Raw genomic sequence first — 19,310 nt, 5'->3', positions numbered from 1 at the left:
ACCGGTATCAGAGGTGGGCTGGTTCTGAAGGTGTGAACAGGAGAACCTGGGTGGATCTGTACCGGTATCAGGTGGGCTGGTTCTGAAGGTGTGAACAGGAGAACCTGGGTGGATCTGTACCGGTATCACAGGTGGGCTGGTTCTGACGGTGTGAACAGGAGAACCTGGGTGGATCTGTACCGGTATCAGGTGGGCTGGTTCTGACGGTGTGAACAGGAGAACCTGGATGGATCTGTACCGGTATCACAGGTGGGCTGGTTCTGACGGTGTGAACAGGAGAACCTGGATGGATCTGTACCGGTATCAGAGGTGGGCTGGTTCTGACGGTGTGAACAGGAGAACCTGGGTGGATCTGTACCGGTATCAGAGGTGGGCTGGTTCTGAAGGTGTGAACAGGAGAACCTGGATGGATCTGTACCGGTATCAGAGGTGGGCTGGTTCTGAAGGTGTGAACAGGAGAACCTGGATGGATCTGTACCGGTATCAGAGGTGGGCTGGTTCTGAAGGTGTGAACGGGAACATCTGGGCTGACATAAGCGTTTCAGCTGCTCGAAGCCTGCTGAGACGTTTGTTGACAGAAACTGAGTTGAACGAATTCCAGGAGAGAGCAACTCAGCAAGCGACAAGAACACGAAAACAAACAAGTCCCTGTGATGAGTGACGGGGGTCAGAGGTCACACAGGGGCTGGGGGCGGCAAGAAGGATTATTTAATCTAAAAAAAACAAAGTGAGGAACTTCAGGTGATGGATTGATTGATTCGGTGATTGATGATTGATAAAGCGTGGGGGGGTTAATGGACGATGTCCGCCCACATGACTTCTGGTTAACTCTTCTTCTTTCAATGATTACTGTTTAGTCATCTATTGTCTCCACATGCCTCCACCCTCCCTTCATCCCTCCGGTCCTCCATCGCTCCAGTCGTCCGGCAGCCTTCAGACTGTAAGTACATGTTCACACAAAATCCTCTTTCCTCTGCTTTCTTCTGCTGCAACCACTGTAATCCTTTAAGAACTCTCACCAGACTGCATACAAATATTTCACAAATCAAGGATTCAGAGTAAAACAGCGTCTGCAGACCCTGCTCAGGCTTTATGGCACAACACTGCAGAGAGTGCAGGGAGAACTACGAGGTTGAGGAGTTCGGAAAAGTTTTGGATTAATCAAAGGAAGATTTGGATGATGATTGTTCAGTTTGTTTTAAGTTGAGAATGTTTCTTTTGCTTTCAGGTTTGTTCTGATGGAACTGAAGTTCAGGTCCTAAAAACACCAGAAAACGCCTGCTGCTGTTATTGTTGTTGATGACATGGGCTTTACCGATCTGTTGGAAGAGGTGAGACACATTTCTGCTGTTACAGGATTGTATGAAGAACACCTGCACAGGTACTCCACCTGTGACATGCAGGCATGTAATGTGTCTCCTGTCCTCTGATTGCCATGATGAGGTGGGCGGGTTTGGCAGGTACCAGTGGCTCCACGTTACTCTGATCAGTTTACCTGGTTTGTTGATGGCAAGTCAAAACCTTCTCAACAACTTTGTTTCTGGAATCCCGACCCATCACTGCAGCCTGCCAGCCAACCTGAGTCTGCACAACCTGTCGCTGACATACCAGGTAACCAGTTGCTGATATACCAGGTAACCAGTTGTTAATATATCAGTTAACCTGTCGCTGACATACCAGGTAACCAGTTGCTGACATACCAGGTAACCAGTTGTTAATATATCAGTTAACCTGTCGCTGATATATCAGGTAACCAGTTGTTGATATACCATGTAACCAGTTGTTAATATATCAGTTAACCTGTCGCTGATATATCAGGTAACCAGTTGCTGACATACCAGGTAACCAGTTGCTGATATACCAGGTAACCAGTTGTTAATATATCAGTTAACCTGTCACTGATATATCAGGTAACCAGTTGCTGATATACCAGGTAACCTGTTGTTAATATATCAGTTAACCTGTCGCTGATATATCAGGTAACCAGTTGTTGATACATCAGGTAACCAGTTGTTAATATATCAGGTAACCAGTTGTTGATACATCAGGTAACCTGTCCCTAATATATCAGGTAACCAGTTGCTGACATACCAGGTAACCAGTTGTTAATATATCAGGTAACCTGTCGTTGAGATACCAGGTAACCAGTCACTAATATATCAGGTAACCAGTCACTAATATATCAGGTAACCAGTCACTAATATATCAGGTAACCTGTCGCTCATATATCAGGTAACCTGTCGTTGATATACCAGGTAACCAGTTGCTGATATACCAGGTAACCAGTTGCTGATATACCAGGTAACCAGTTGTTGATATATCAGGTAACCAGTCACTAATATATCAGGTAACCAGTCACTAATATATCAGGTAACCAGTCGCTCATATATCAGGTAACCTGTCGCTCATATATCAGGTAACCTGTCGTTGATATACCAGGTAACCAGTTGCTGATATACCAGGTAACCAGTTGCTGATATACCAGGTAACCAGTTGTTGATATATCAGGTAACCAGTCACTAATATATCAGGTAACCAGTCACTAATATATCAGGTAACCAGTCACTAATATATCAGGTAACCTGTCGCTCATATATCAGCTAACCTGTTGTTGAGATACCAGGTAACCAGTTGCTGAAATACGAGGTAACCAGTTGTTGATATATCAGGTAACCAGTCACTGATATATCAGGTAACCTGTCGTTGAAATACCAGATAACCAGTTGCTGATATACCAGGTAACCAGTTGTTGATATATAAGGTAACATGTCACTAATATATCAGGTAACCTATTACTCATATATCAGGTAACCAGTCACTAATATATCAGGTAACCAGTCACTAATATATCAGGTAACCTGTCGCTCATATATCAGGTAACCTGTCGTTGAGATACCAGGTAACCAGTTGCTGATATACCAGGTAACCAGTTGTTGATATATCAGGTAACCAGTCACTAATATACCAGGTAACCAGTTGTTGATATATCAGGTAACCAGTCACTAATATATCAGGTAACCTGTCGTTGAGATACCAGGTAACCAGTTGCTGATATACCAGGTAACCAGTTGCTGATATACCAGGTAACCAGTTGTTGATATACCAGGTAACCAGTTGCTGACATACGAGGTAACCATTTGTTGATATATCAGGTAACCTGTCACTAATATATCAGGTAACCTGTCGTTGAGATACCAGGTAACCAGTTGCTGATATACCAGGTAACCAGTTGCTGATATACCAGGTAACCAGTTGTTGATATACCAGGTAACCAGTTGTTGATATATCAGGTAACCAGTCACTAATATATCAGGTAACCAGTCACTAATATATCAGGTAACCTATTACTCATATATCAGGTAACCAGTTGCTGATATACCAGGTAACCAGTTGCTGATATACCAGGTAACCAGTCACTAATATACCAGGTAACCAGTTGTTGGTATATCAGGTAACCAGTCACTAATATATCAGGTAACCAGTCACTAATATATCAGGTAACCTGTTGTTGAGATACCTGGTAACCAGTTGCTGATATACCAGGTAACCAGTTGTTGATATACCAGGTAACCAGTTGCTGAAATACGAGGTAACCAGTTGTTGATATATCAGGTAACCAGTCACTGATATATCAGGTAACCTGTCGTTGAGATACCAGGTAACCAGTTGCTGATATACCAGGTAACCAGTTGCTGATATACCAGGTAACCAGTTGTTGATATACCAGGTAACCAGTCACTAATATACCAGGTAACCAGTTTATGATATATCAGGTAACCAGTCACTAATATATCAGGTAACCAGTCACTAATATATCAGGTAACCTGTCGCTCATATATCAGGTAACCTGTCGTTGATATACCAGGTAACCAGTTGCTGATATAGCAGGTAACCAGTTGCTGATATACCAGGTAACCAGTTGTTGATATATCAGGTAACCAGTCACTAATATATCAGGTAACCAGTCACTAATATATCAGGTAACCTGTCGCTCATATATCAGGTAACCTGTCGTTGAGATACCAGGTAACCAGTTGCTGATATACCAGGTAACCAGTTGCTGATATACCAGGTAACCAGTTGCTGATATACCAGGTAACCAGTTGTTGATATATCAGGTAACCAGTCACTAATATATCAGGTAACCAGTCGTTGAAATTCCAGATAACCAGTTGCTGATATACCAGGTAACCAGTTGTTGATATATCAGGTAACCAGTCATTAATATATCAGGTAACCAGTTGCTGATATACCAGGTAACCAGTTGTTGATATATAAGGTAACATGTCACTAATATATCAGGTAACCTGTCGCTCATATATCAGGTAACCAGTCACTAATATATCAGGTAACCAGTCACTAATATATCAGGTAACCTGTCGCTCATATATCAGGTAACCTGTCACTCATATATCAGGTAACCTGTCGTTGAGATACCAGGTAACCAGTTGCTGAAATACCAGGTAACCAGTTGTTGATATACCAGGTAACCAGTTGTTGATATATCAGGTAACCAGTCACTAATATATCAGGTAACCAGTCACTAATATATCAGGTAACCTATTACTCATATATCAGGTAACCAGTTGCTGATATACCAGGTAACCAGTTGCTGATATACCAGGTAACCAGTTGCTGATATACCAGGTAACCAGTTGTTGATATATCACGTAACCAGTCACTAATATACCAGGTAACCAGTTGTTGGTATATCAAGTAACCAGTCACTAATATATCAGGTAACCAGTCACTAATATATCAGGTAACCTGTCGTTGAGATACCTGGTAACCAGTTGCTGATATACCAGGTAACCAGTTGTTGATATACCAGGTAACCAGTTGCTGAAATACGAGGTAACCAGTTGTTGATATATCAGGTAACCAGTCACTGATATATCAGGTAACCTGTCGTTGAGATACCAGGTAACCAGTTGCTGATATACCAGGTAACCAGTTGCTGATATACCAGGTAACCAGTTGTTGATATACCAGGTAACCAGTCACTAATATACCAGGTAACCAGTTTATGATATATCAGGTAACCAGTCACTAATATATCAGGTAACCAGTCACTAATATATCAGGTAACCTGTCGCTCATATATCAGGTAACCTGTCGTTGATATACCAGGTAACCAGTTGCTGATATACCAGGTAACCAGTTGCTGATATACCAGGTAACCAGTTGTTGATATATCAGGTAACCAGTCACTAATATATCAGGTAACCAGTCACTAATATATCAGGTAACCTGTCGCTCATATATCAGCTAACCTGTTGTTGAGATACCAGGTAACCATTTGCTGAAATACGAGGTAACCAGTTGTTGATATATCAGGTAACCAGTCACTCATATATCAGGTAACCTGTCGTTGAAATACCAGATAACCAGTTGTTGATATATCAGGTAACCAGTCATTAATATACCAGGTAACCAGTTGTTGATATATAAGGTAACATGTCACTAATATATCAGGTAACCTGTCGCTCATATATCAGGTAACCAGTCACTAATATATCAGGTAACCTGTCGTTGAGATACCAGGTAACCAGTTGCTGATATACCAGGTAACCAGTTGCTGATATACCAGGTAACCAGTTGTTGATATACCAGGTAACCAGTTGCTGACATACGAGGTAACCATTTGTTGATATATCAGGTAACCTGTCACTAATATATCAGGTAACCTGTCGTTGAGATACCAGGTAACCAGTTGCTGATATACCAGGTAACCAGTTGCTGATATACCAGGTAACCAGTTGTTGATATACCAGGTAACCAGTTGTTGATATATCAGGTAACCAGTCACTAATATATCAGGTAACCAGTCACTAATATATCAGGTAACCTATTACTCATATATCAGGTAACCAGTTGCTGATATACCAGGTAACCAGTTGCTGATATACCAGGTAACCAGTCACTAATATACCAGGTAACCAGTTGTTGGTATATCAGGTAACCAGTCACTAATATATCAGGTAACCAGTCACTAATATATCAGGTAACCTGTCGTTGAGATACCTGGTAACCAGTTGCTGATATACCAGGTAACCAGTTGTTGATATACCAGGTAACCAGTTGCTGAAATACGAGGTAACCAGTTGTTGATATATCAGGTAACCAGTCACTGATATATCAGGTAACCTGTCGTTGAGATACCAGGTAACCAGTTGCTGATATACCAGGTAACCAGTTGCTGATATACCAGGTAACCAGTTGTTGATATACCAGGTAACCAGTCACTAATATACCAGGTAACCAGTTTATGATATATCAGGTAACCAGTCACTAATATATCAGGTAACCAGTCACTAATATATCAGGTAACCTGTCGCTCATATATCAGGTAACCTGTCGTTGATATACCAGGTAACCAGTTGCTGATATAGCAGGTAACCAGTTGCTGATATACCAGGTAACCAGTTGTTGATATATCAGGTAACCAGTCACTAATATATCAGGTAACCAGTCACTAATATATCAGGTAACCTGTCGCTCATATATCAGGTAACCTGTCGTTGAGATACCAGGTAACCAGTTGCTGATATACCAGGTAACCAGTTGCTGATATACCAGGTAACCAGTTGTTGATATATCAGGTAACCAGTCACTAATATATCAGGTAACCAGTCACTAATATATCAGGTAACCTGTCCCTCATATATCAGCTAACCTGTTGTTGAGATACCAGGTAACCATTTGCTGAAATACGAGGTAACCAGTTGTTGATATATCAGGTAACCAGTCACTGATATATCAGGTAACCTGTCGTTGAAATTCCAGATAACCAGTTGCTGATATACCAGGTAACCAGTTGTTGATATATCAGGTAACCAGTCATTAATATATCAGGTAACCAGTTGCTGATATACCAGGTAACCAGTTGTTGATATATAAGGTAACATGTCACTAATATATCAGGTAACCTGTCGCTCATATATCAGGTAACCAGTCACTAATATATCAGGTAACCAGTCACTAATATATCAGGTAACCTGTCGCTCATATATCAGGTAACCTGTCACTCATATATCAGGTAACCTGTCGTTGAGATACCAGGTAACCAGTTGCTGAAATACCAGGTAACCAGTTGTTGATATACCAGGTAACCAGTTGTTGATATATCAGGTAACCAGTCACTAATATATCAGGTAACCAGTCACTAATATATCAGGTAACCTATTACTCATATATCAGGTAACCAGTTGCTGATATACCAGGTAACCAGTTGCTGATATACCAGGTAACCAGTTGCTGATATACCAGGTAACCAGTTGTTGATATATCACGTAACCAGTCACTAATATACCAGGTAACCAGTTGTTGGTATATCAAGTAACCAGTCACTAATATATCAGGTAACCAGTCACTAATATATCAGGTAACCTGTCGTTGAGATACCTGGTAACCAGTTGCTGATATACCAGGTAACCAGTTGTTGATATACCAGGTAACCAGTTGCTGAAATACGAGGTAACCAGTTGTTGATATATCAGGTAACCAGTCACTGATATATCAGGTAACCTGTCGTTGAGATACCAGGTAACCAGTTGCTGATATACCAGGTAACCAGTTGCTGATATACCAGGTAACCAGTTGTTGATATACCAGGTAACCAGTCACTAATATACCAGGTAACCAGTTTATGATATATCAGGTAACCAGTCACTAATATATCAGGTAACCAGTCACTAATATATCAGGTAACCTGTCGCTCATATATCAGGTAACCTGTCGTTGATATACCAGGTAACCAGTTGCTGATATACCAGGTAACCAGTTGCTGATATACCAGGTAACCAGTTGTTGATATATCAGGTAACCAGTCACTAATATATCAGGTAACCAGTCACTAATATATCAGGTAACCTGTCGCTCATATATCAGCTAACCTGTTGTTGAGATACCAGGTAACCATTTGCTGAAATACGAGGTAACCAGTTGTTGATATATCAGGTAACCAGTCACTCATATATCAGGTAACCTGTCGTTGAAATACCAGATAACCAGTTGTTGATATATCAGGTAACCAGTCATTAATATACCAGGTAACCAGTTGTTGATATATAAGGTAACATGTCACTAATATATCAGGTAACCTGTCGCTCATATATCAGGTAACCAGTCACTAATATATCAGGTAACCAGTCACTAATATATCAGGTAACCTGTCGCTCATATATCAGGTAACCTGTCACTCATATATCAGGTAACCTGTTGCTCATATATCAGGTAACCTGTCGTTGAGATACCAGGTAACCAGTTGCTGAAATACCAGGTAACCAGTTGTTGATATACAAGGTAACCAGTTGCTGATATACCAGGTAACCAGTTGCTGATATACAAGGTAACAAGTTGTTGATACATCAGGTAACCTGTCCCTGATATATCAGGTAACCTGTAACTCATATACCAGGTAAACTATCACTGATATACCAGGTAACCTGTCGTTGATATACCAGGTAACCAGTTGTTGATATACCAGGTAACCAGTCGTTAATATATCAGTTAACCTGTCGCTGATATATCAGGTAACCTGTTGTTGAGATACCAGGTAACCAGTTGTTGATATACCAGGTAACCAGTTGTTAATATATCAGTTAACCTGTTGCTCATATATCAGGTAACCTGTTGTTGAGATACCAGGTAACCAGTTGCTGATATACCAGGTAACCAGTTGCTGAAATACCAGGTAACCAGTTGTTGATATACAAGGTAACCAGATGCTGATATACCAGGTAACCAGTTGCTGATATACAAGGTAACAAGTTGTTGATACATCAGGTAACCTGTCCCTAATATATCAGGTAACCAGTCGCTGATATATCAGGTAACCTGTAACTCATATACCAGGTAAACTATCACTGATATACCAGGTAACCTGTCGTTGAGATACCAGGTAACCAGTTGCTGATATACCAGATAACCAGTTGTTGATATATCAGGTAAACAGTCACTAATATATCAGGTAACCAGTCACTGATATATCAGGTAACCTGTTGTTGATATACCAGGTAACCAGTTGCTGATATACCAGGTAACCAGTTGTTGATATATCAGGTAACATGTCACTAATATATCAGGTAACCAGTCACTAATATATCAGGTAACCTATTACTCATATATCAGGTAACCTGTCGTTGAGATACCAGGTAACCAGTTGCTGAAATACGAGGTAACCAGTTGTTGATATATCAGGTAACCTGTCGCTAATATATCAGGTAACCAGTCACTAATATATCAGGTAACCTGTCACTGATATATCAGGTAACCTGTCACTGATATATCAGGTAACCTGTCGTTGAGATACCAGGTAACCAGTTGCTGATATACCAGGTAACCAGTTGTTGATATATCAGGTAACCAGTCACTAATATATCAGGTAACCAGTCGCTGATATATCAGGTAACCTGTTGTTGATATACCAGGTAACCAGTTGCTGATATACCAGGTAACCAGTTGTTGATATATCAGGTAACCAGTCACTAATATATCAGGTAACCAGTTGCTGATATACCAGGTAACCAGTTGTTGATATATCAGGTAACCAGTCACTAATATAACAGGTAACCAGTCACTAATATATCAGGTAACCAGTTGCTAATATACCAGGTAACCAGTTGCTGATATATCAGGTAACCAGTCACTAATATATCAGGTAACCAGTTGCTGATATATCAGGTAACCTGTAACTCATATATCAGGTAAGCTGTCACTGATATACCAGGTAACCTGTAACTCATATATCAGGTAACCAGTTGCTGATATACCAGGTAACCAGTTGCTGATTTATCAGGTAACCAGTTGCAGATATATCAGGTAACCAGTTGCTGATATACCAGGTAACCAGTTGCTGATATATCAGGTAACCTCTAACTCATATACCAGGTAACCTGTCACTAATATATCAGGTAACCAGTCGCTGATATATCAGGTAACCTGTAACTCATATACCAGGTAAATCGTCACTGATATACCAGGTAACCTGTAACTCATATATCAGGTAACCAGTTGTTGATATATCAGGTAACCAGTTGCTGATATATCAGGTAACCAGTTGCAGATATATCAGGTAACCAGTTGCTGATATACAAGGTAACCTGTAACTCATATATCAGGTAACCAGTTGCTGATATATCAGGTAACCAGTTGCAGATATATCAGGTAACCAGTTGCTGATATACAAGGTAACCTGTAACTCATATATCAGGTAAGCTGTCACTGACGTACCAGTTAACCAGCCACTGATATTATACCAGGTAATCAGTCACTGATATAACTAGCCGCTAACATAGTAACCCAGTCTGACAGATGGATGCGATTAGTTATTTGATCTGGCAGATGGATGTGATTAACTGATTGCTCTGACAGATGGATGCGATTGGCTGATTGGTCTGACAGATGGATGCGATTGGTTGTTTCAGGTGGATGAAAAACAGCTTTTGAAAGCTTTCATCCCTCCAGAACCTTCAGGAAACAGGCTAGACCGCTGCAGGAGGTAATGGCTGTTTCCTGTCTGTGTTGATTTGTACTGACAGTAACCTCCCCCCTGACCTCACTTTCTGCTGCACCTGTCTCTCAGGTATGTGGAGCCCCAGTGGCACCTGTTAGCCCCGAATAGCTCAGCCAACATTAGTGAGCTACAGACCGAAGGGTGTGTGAATGGATGGACCTACGACCGATCCGAGTTTTCTGCCACAACCGTTTCTGAGGTGACATATATCACACTGCATATTGATGTTTATAATTGATTAATGAGAATGTTAATTTGGGCAGTTAATATAAATGAGGGCGATTAAGTAAAATAAAAAATCATGTCATTAATCCATCCGTTCATCCATTTTCTATATCCGCTTAATCCAACGGGACTGGAGCCTATCCCAGCTGTCGTATGTCGAGAAGCAGGCTACACCCTGGACAGATCACTTTATCAATTCCTAAGAGAGGTTTTAATGTTGTAATATTTTTTTCTTCATTCGTAATTAATTAAGAATTATTCATTAAAAGTTCTCATTCAGTATGGTTACTGCTGCTGGCAGAAAGGACTTCCTGTATCTCTGTGTTACAGCAGAGCTGAAGAAGCCTCTGGCTGTTCACGCTTCATTGTTTGATCACTGTGTTACTGTATGTAGAGGATAAGCAGTATTGTCCAGTATGTTGAGCAGCTTGTGCAGAATGATTCTTTTAACAATCAGCTGCAGAGCAGTCCCCATTCCATAGAGCCATACTTCTTTGTCACTTTGTCCAGTTTCTTTGAGTCCCTGGCTCTGATGCTGCTGCCCGAACAGATGCTGTAGAGCAGATTGTCTCTCCACCACAGATTGATAAAAGACAAATGATGACTGATTAAACATCTTAGTATAGACATGAAAGGACCTTCAGAAGTGTCTGTCATTTTCTTCTGGACAGCCTCAGTGTTGTTTTTCCAGTCCAGGTAAACTCCCAGGTGTCTAAAGTCTTCCACCAACTCCCCCTTGGATGGAGACCGTGTTTGGCTTATTCCTGGTCTTCCTAAAATCCACAATAATCTATTTTGTTTAGTTTGTGTTTAAGATGAGGTGATTGTTCTCACACCATTACACAAATTGATTGACCAGTTTCCTGAATTCAGCCTCTCGTCCATCACTGATACGGCCAACAGCTGCATGACAGGACGGCGTATGGAGTGAAGAGAAACAGTGAGAGTGCAGTCCTCTGTGGTGCTCCTGTGCTTTTGCCCACCTTCTCAAACACAGAACTCTTCAGTCTTACAAATGTGGTCTGATTGCATTAGAAGCACTGGAGAAATCAAAGAACATGATCCTCACAGTTCTGCCTGCTTTGTCCAAATGAGAATGGGCTAGCTGAAGCAAGTAGATGATGGCATCTTCCACACCAACCCCAGGATGATAAGTAAACTGTAGTGGGTCCAGAAAATTGTCCACTTGCTTACTGAGGTGAGTCAGTAACAGTCTCTCCAGGATGTTCATGATGTGGGATGTTAGAGCAACTGGTCAAGAGAGGCTGTAGAATACCACATACACAATATTGCCAAAAGTATTAGCTCATCTGCCTTTAGACGCATAAGTGACATCCCATTCTTAATCCATAGGGTTTAATATGACGTCGGCCCACCCTTTGCAGCTATAACAGCTTCAACTCTTCTGGGTAAGCTTTCCACAAGGTTTAGGAATGTGTTTATGGGAATTTGTGACCATTCTTCCAGAAACACATTTGTGAGGTCAGACACTGATGTTAAACAGAAGGCTCACAGTCTCTGCTCTAATTCATCCCAAAGCTGTTCTATCGGGTTGAGGTCAGGACTCTGCAGGCCAGTCAGGTTCTTCCACACCAAACTGGCTCATCCATGTCTTTATGGACCTTGCTTTGTGCTCTGGTGCGCAGTCATGTTGGAACAGGAAGGGTCCATCCCCAAACTGTTTCCACAGAGTTGGGAGCATGAAATTGTTCAAAATCTCTTGGTTTGCTGAAGCATTCAGAGTTCCTTTCACTGGAACTAAGGGGCCAAGGCCAGCTCCTGAAGAACAACCCCACACCATAATCCCCCCTCCACCAAACTTTACACTTGGCACAGTGCAGTCAGACAAGTATCGTTCTCCTGGCAACCGCCAAACCCAGACTTGTCCATCAGATGGCCAGATGGAGAAGCGTGATTCGTCACTCCAGAGAACCTGCTCTAGAGACCAGTGGCAGCGTGCTTTACACCACTGCATCCAACGCTTTGCATTGCACTTGGTGATGTATGGCTTGGATGCAGCTGCTCGGCCAGGGAAACCCATTCCATGAAGCTCTGTATACACTGTTCTTGAGCTAATCTTAAAGTCACATGAAGTGTGGAGGTCTGTAGCAATTGCAGCAACTCTTCAGAAAGTTGGCGACCTCTGTGCACTATAGCCTCAGCATCCGCTGACCCCGCTCTGTCATTTTATGCGGCCTACCGTTTCATGGCTGAGTTGCTGTCATTCCCAATCGCTTCCACCTTGTTATAATACTACTGACAGTTCAATTCAATTCAATTCAATTCAATTCAATTCAATTCAATTCAATTCATTGTGATCATAATCCAATTAATTCATATGGAGCCAATTCAAAAATAATATCCTAGCTAAGGAAACCAACAGATTGCACCGAAACTGGTCTTCAGTCCAATCTCCCGTCCTGAGCCTGAGGGACTGTGGAAAGGAACGACTCCCTTTAACAGGAAGAAACCTCTGGCAGAACCAGAACCAGGAAGAAACCTCTGGCAGAACCAGAACCAGGAAGAAACCTCTGGCAGAACCAGACTCAGGAAGGGTGGCCATCCGCCTCGACCAGCTGGGGTTTGAGAAGTTGACAGTTGACAGTGGAATATTTAGTTGCAAGGAAATTTCGTGACTGGAGTTGTTGCACAGGTGGCATCTCATCACAGTCCCACGCTGGAATTCCCTGAGCTCCGAAGAGCGACCCATTCTTTCATTGAGAGCGACCCATTTTTGTACAAGCAGTCTGCATGCCTAGGTGCTTAAATCTATACACCTGTGGCCATGGAAGTGATCGGAACACCTGAATTTAATTATTTGGATGGGTGAGTGAATACTTTTGGCAATATAGCGTAGCTGTTCTGCACAGGCCTTCAGGACACTGGGGCTGACACCACGAGGACCTGTTGCCTTGTTCTGGTTCAGTCTCTCCATCTGCTTCTTCATCTTGCGCACACAGAAAACAATGTGGTCTACTACAGATGCCGCAAATATTCAGTTTCCTGAGACTACTCCTCCAAAATCTTTATGGTCTCAAGTTGTTGCTGAACAATGGGTTTATAGCAGGAGGTGAGGAGAACAAATTGTGGTCTCATTTTCCTAATCGAGGACGGGCAGAGGAGCTTTATGCATTTTCACATTTACATCAAATATTTTTAAATTTTCTCTTGTGGAGCAGTTGGCAAACTGTTGAAAAGTTGGAAGTCTAGCTGAGAGGGAGACATGGTTGAAATCCCATGGAACTGCCATGAATGCATGGGGATGTTGTGTTTGTATCCTGGTAATGACTGAGCTGATGATGTCACAGACATTGTTGGCAGCAACAGCAACTTCATGGAAGTAAACGTGCTGGCAGTTCAACAGATCCCCACTTCCCAGTGACATATCCAGATATCCAGAATCTGTGCTCTGTGATACCTACACCATTGCTTCACTGCTGCGTCTCTTTTGGCTTGTATTGTCTCAAAGCCAGGTAGAGAGGTGGATATTTCTGGATATGTTTCTTCCTCCAGAGCGCTCCAAGCTCATCCATTTGTTTGCTAGTAATCTGACATTCCCCATCAGTATCGAGGGAACACGTGGCTGAACCTCTTCCAACTGATCCTCTGTCTTGCTACTGACGGACATCCACTGCATCTTTAAGTCATGAGGGGTCTTTTTTCTGGCTTTAGTTGGCATCAGAAAACTCATTCAGCTACTCCTGTTGGTAAACTGTGGTGTTTGTATGGCAACTCATCATAACATGTGGAAAAACGTGAATAATGAAGGATAATTCACTTTCGCAGCATAGCTTCCAAACCAGCACAGAAGAATCTCTCAAAAATTATTTTAGGCAGAAAAAAAGTTAATTTGCATTTATGCATTCAGCAGATGCTTTTATCCAAAACAATTTACAAGGAAAAAGGAAAATTAACAATCAAGTATATTCTAAAGAACAATTCCCAATAAACAATTACAACATCAAGAGGGAACTAGATCACCTAAATCTATGTTTAGGTCAGTGTAGCTCAGTGAATGGAGGGGTGGCATGTGCCCTTTTTGAGATATCAGAATCCAGACATGCCGCCATATTCTGGACCATTTTTAGCAGTTTTATCATACAAGCCGGGAGGCCTGTTAGGAGGGCATTGCAGTAGTTAAGTCAGGCAATGACCATGGTTTGTACCAGGAGCAGGGTAGCTAGTTGTGTCAGGAACTGCCTGATCTTTCTTATGTTCTTATGAGGCTACATGCTCAGAAAAGGTCAATTGGTCTTCAATCATGGCACCCAAGTTCCTTGCAACCTGAGAAGGAATGAGTTATTTTGACAGAGATGTTGGGCTGTATGTGCTGGGATAGGCTCCAGCCCACCCGCTACCCGATTAACGGACTGTCGGTATAGAAAATGGATGGATGGATGTTGGGCTGTATGGTTTGTCTGGAAGACCAGCAGTTCTGTTTTAGAGAAGTTGAGTTGGAGGTGACGCTTTCTCATCCATGCGGACATGTCAGCAAGACAGTTTGAGATTCGCAACCGAGACCATGGAGTCACCCGGTGAAGGAAAATTTATAAAAAAGATTAGAAAATGTGATAAAGGTTGTTATTATAAGAGGGATTATTAATAAAACTGATGCATATTAATGAAGCTGACTAATATTAATGATCAACACCTGTCTGTCTCTCAGTGGGACCTGGTGTGTTCTCTACGTCCTCTCAAACAGATGATTCAGACCATCTATATGGGTGGGGTTTTAACAGGTGCCATCATCTATGGTGGCCTGTCAGACAGGTAAGACATACCTGTTTATGTCTTTGTACCTGTACATCATTAACAGGTATGTTAACAGTATACCTTTCTGTCTGTCTCACAGGTTTGGAAGGCGTTCTGTCCTTATTTGGTCGTACCTGCAACTGGGTGTGCTTGGCAGTAGCGCCGCCCTCTCACCCTCATATGCCGGTTACTGCATTTTCAGGTTTCTGAGCGGGATGGCAGTGTCTGGAATCATCCTCAATGGAGTCTCACTGAGTACCTATCTACCTGTTGACCTGCTTACCTGTACATCTGTCTATATGTCTTCCTGACTGACTGACTGGCTACCTGTCTGTTTCAGAGGTGGAGTGGATCCCAACCAAAACAAGGACACTAGTTGGCACACTTACCTCCTTCTTCTTCACCTTTGGTCAGATGATCTTGGCAGGGCTTGCCTATTGGCTGAGAGACTGGAGGAAGCTGCAGTTGTTCACCTGTGCCCCTAACTTCCTATTTTTCGCCTATAGCTGGTCAGTGGTGACTTAAAAAAGTCTGTCATTGGTCAGTTTGTTGTGTTCTATCTGTAATTATACAATTGGTTCTCACCTACCATTGGCCTTTTGGTTCTTGTTGCTCTGCAGTAATCGGTCAGCATGTTCCAACTTGTTTTCTCTGATTGGTCAGGTGGTATTCAGAGTCAGCTCGTTGGTTGGTGCTGAACCGTCAGTCTGAGGAGGCGTTAAAAAGTCTTCACAGAGTTGCTCGGATCAATGGAAAACCAGAGGTTATCAACAAGATGACGATAGAGGTAACCAGTCTACCTGCATATCACATGAAAACTTGTATGTCAAATCAGACACTGAGTTCAGTACCATGTGGCTGCAGGTGCTCCACTCTCACATGAGTAAAGAGATTGAGTCGAGTCGTTCATCTTACACAGCAGTTGACCTGATGAGGACAAAAGGGATGAGGCGCATCTCCATCTGTCTGATTGCTGTCTGGTCAGAAATACATCTGTTCATTTTCTTTACTTGCTTAACTTGCTGCTTCTTTAGTTTTTGTTTGTTCTGTTAAGCTTTTGTTCATTTAATTTTAATTAATGTTGTTTTTGTAGGTTGAACACGAGAGCAAATTGAGTCCAAATGTATGTCTGGACCCTCTATGCCTGCACTCTACACTGTCACCTCTGATTGAGCCTGACAAATGGTTTTCCTTCTATGTAGCTTATTGTTAGCTTTGATGTCAGCTGCATTGTTATATCCTCATTTGTAAATCGCTTCGGATGAAAGCATGAAAAAGTTTCTGCATGTCCATATATTCACCTGTCCATCTGTCTGCAGGTTCTCCACCAGTTTTGCATACTATGGTTTGGCGATGGACCTACAGAAATTTGGGGTGAGGGGTGAATCTCGTATCTGTGCACCTGTCAGCCCTTTCACTTGTCCTTCTGTTTTGTTCAGGAAGTTTTATCCATTCCTGTTGTCTTGTTGGCTGGTTCATATTGCCCTGCTCTCCAAATATTGGTTGTTCCAGGTGAGTATTTACCTGATCCAGATCATCTTCGGAGCCGTAGATATTCCTGCCAAACTGTTTGCTCTGGGCATGCTCAGTTTCCTGGGGAGGCGGGTATCTCAGGTTTCCTGTCTTTTCCTGTCGGCCATCATCATCTTTGCCAACATCTTCGTCCCCACTGGTAAGCCGATCCTGATGTTGATCTGGTCCTGGTTCTGATGCTGCTCAGATACTGACTTGGATCCTGATCCTGATTATTTAAAATTCTTATCTTATTCTGATTCTGAACTGTTCCTGATTGGACTTTCATAAATTTCTATCCTGGTGCCGACTCTGATTCTATCATCCTGTCATTCCTATTCTTATTCTGACCCTGACTCTTGTTTAAATTTGCTTCTGGTCCTGGTCTGTCCTTCACAGAGATGCAGACTCTCAGGACCACGGTGGCCTGTCTGGGTAAAGCCTTCACCTCAGCCTCCTTCACCACAGTCTACCTGTACACCGGAGAGCTCTACCCGACTGTCATCAGGTGAGACCACCTGCCCTGCAGTCAAAACCTTCTCTGCTGGCCATCATCATCTCTGTGACTGACTGTATGATGTCTGCACCGTACTTTCAGGCAGACAGGAATGGGCTTTGTGTCCACAATGGCGAGAGTTGGCAGCATGGCAGCTCCTGCAGTCCTGATCCTGGATGAGGTGATGTCTCTGATCCAAAAGCCAGAATATGAACTAGTGTCTCTTTGTTGATAGAGCAACTGGTGTCTTTAAACATGCAGTAATGAAAGTTTAGAGGGTGACGATCACAGTTACTGCTCCTGACAGTTTTCTGGAACAGACTTTGTTTATATAATCAACACAGACACTAATGCAGAAACAGAACCATCACTGCCTTTGTTGTTGGACTTCCCAGGTACTGCCCGCTCTACCCAGTATGGTGTATGGGGGCGCTGCAGTGCTGGCTAGCTGTTTCGCCTGCTTCCTGCCGGAGACACTCAACATGCCTCTGCCTGACACCATCGACGATGTGGAGAACAAATGGTGAGCTGACAGCTAACCACTGAAACATCTGATAAATCATTTCTAATATCACTAATAACTCTATGTGTAAAGGTCTGGAGAAGGCGCCACCTCCCAGCTGAAAGAAGCTGTATCCTTGAAAGAAGGCGTGGTCTCTTTGGACGGGAGCGCGGCTTCAAAGGAATCCATTGCTCTGACAGAACTGAAGGATACAGAAGGGACCGGCCTCAACGCGCTCTGACCAATCAGATGACGCCACATCACAGAGTCAGCGCCAACAGCTGCCCCGATCCTTGACCAATCATACATGTGGAACAGGTTCAGATAAGAGGAGTTCCTGTCCTTTAACTTTTAATGCAAACACAAGAGCATTTAATATTTTAGACCTAAACGTGGTAAATTGGGTTAAAATCTGAAACATGTCCGAGTTTTTGTTATTAAAGAAAAAACAGTAACAGCAAAGGGGAATGTGATTGTAACACTCAAATTAAACTTATTAAATACAGATTATTGTTTGAAGCAGTTACAGTATGAAAAGAGAGTGAAATAATAAAATTACTGATTAAACTCACTTTGTCCTCTGTGGTCAGAACATTTTTTTTATCTGGGCTTTTGTCTGTAAAGCTTCTTCTGATCATGAGAATTTTCTCATTTATCAGAATTACATTTTTAATTAAATTCAGTTTAATGATATTGCACTAAGCACCGTCACCTCACAGCAGAGGTTCCAGGTTCAATCCCCACCTGGGGCCTTCCTGTGTGGAGTCTGCATGTTCCCCCCTGTATGCCTGGGTTCTCTCTGGGAATCCGGCTTCCTCCCACCGTCCAAAAACATGCTGTCAGGTGTGAGTGAGTGGTCGTTTGTCTCTGTGTGGCCCTGTGATGGACTGCCGACCTGTCCAGGGTGAACCCTGCCTCTCGCCCTATGACTGCTGGGATGGGCTCCAGCCCCCCCGCTCCCCGACCGACTGATTGACGGTATAGAAAATGGATGGATGGTTTTCAGCCAAACTAAATTCCAAACTGACCTCCATCTCAGAATGCTTGAAGGAGAAATACTGTCCAAATGCAACACATCCCATAAAAGTCAGGACAGTGAATCTTTTCCCACTTTGTAACGTTTCCGTCTGCCAACACTTAGAGACGTTCTGACACTGAGGATACCAAGTGATGAAGAGTTTCAGCTGTTATTTTGTCCCATTCAAAGCCCTGCCCGAGAGCGACCTTCCGGTGGACCGGGTCAACCTGGACCGGTTCTCTCCGGGATTGCCAGGGGACCCGGACAGCGGCGGGACCTACCGCAGCAT

At 42.6% G+C, this 19,310-nt stretch overlaps 1 protein-coding gene across 1 annotated transcript; it reads left to right on the top strand.

Moving 5' to 3' along the window:
- The first annotated feature begins 868 nt into the window (after nt 1–868).
- Nucleotides 869–18,574, top strand: oatx (organic anion transporter X). The gene is made up of 16 exons (XM_072375544.1): nt 869–940; nt 1,229–1,331; nt 1,444–1,611; nt 10,428–10,501; nt 10,586–10,715; nt 15,408–15,511; nt 15,594–15,748; nt 15,834–16,002; nt 16,157–16,280; nt 16,358–16,473; nt 16,813–16,867; nt 17,006–17,165; nt 17,405–17,513; nt 17,604–17,682; nt 17,897–18,024; nt 18,097–18,574. Exons 2-16 carry the CDS (start codon nt 1,305–1,307, stop codon nt 18,242–18,244), a joined length of 1,746 nt encoding a protein of 581 aa, XP_072231645.1. The 5' UTR covers nt 869–940; nt 1,229–1,304; the 3' UTR covers nt 18,245–18,574.
- Nucleotides 18,575–19,310: the final 736 nt, after the last annotated feature.

Source organism: Leuresthes tenuis, unplaced genomic scaffold (genome assembly GCF_036924035.1).
Source record: "Leuresthes tenuis unplaced genomic scaffold, fLeuTen1.0.hap1 SCAF_21, whole genome shotgun sequence".
NCBI classification, from domain to species: Eukaryota; Metazoa; Chordata; class Actinopteri; order Atheriniformes; family Atherinopsidae; genus Leuresthes; species Leuresthes tenuis.
Note: the sequence above shows the minus strand (reverse complement) of the source record. Positions and strands in the feature narration are given on the sequence as shown.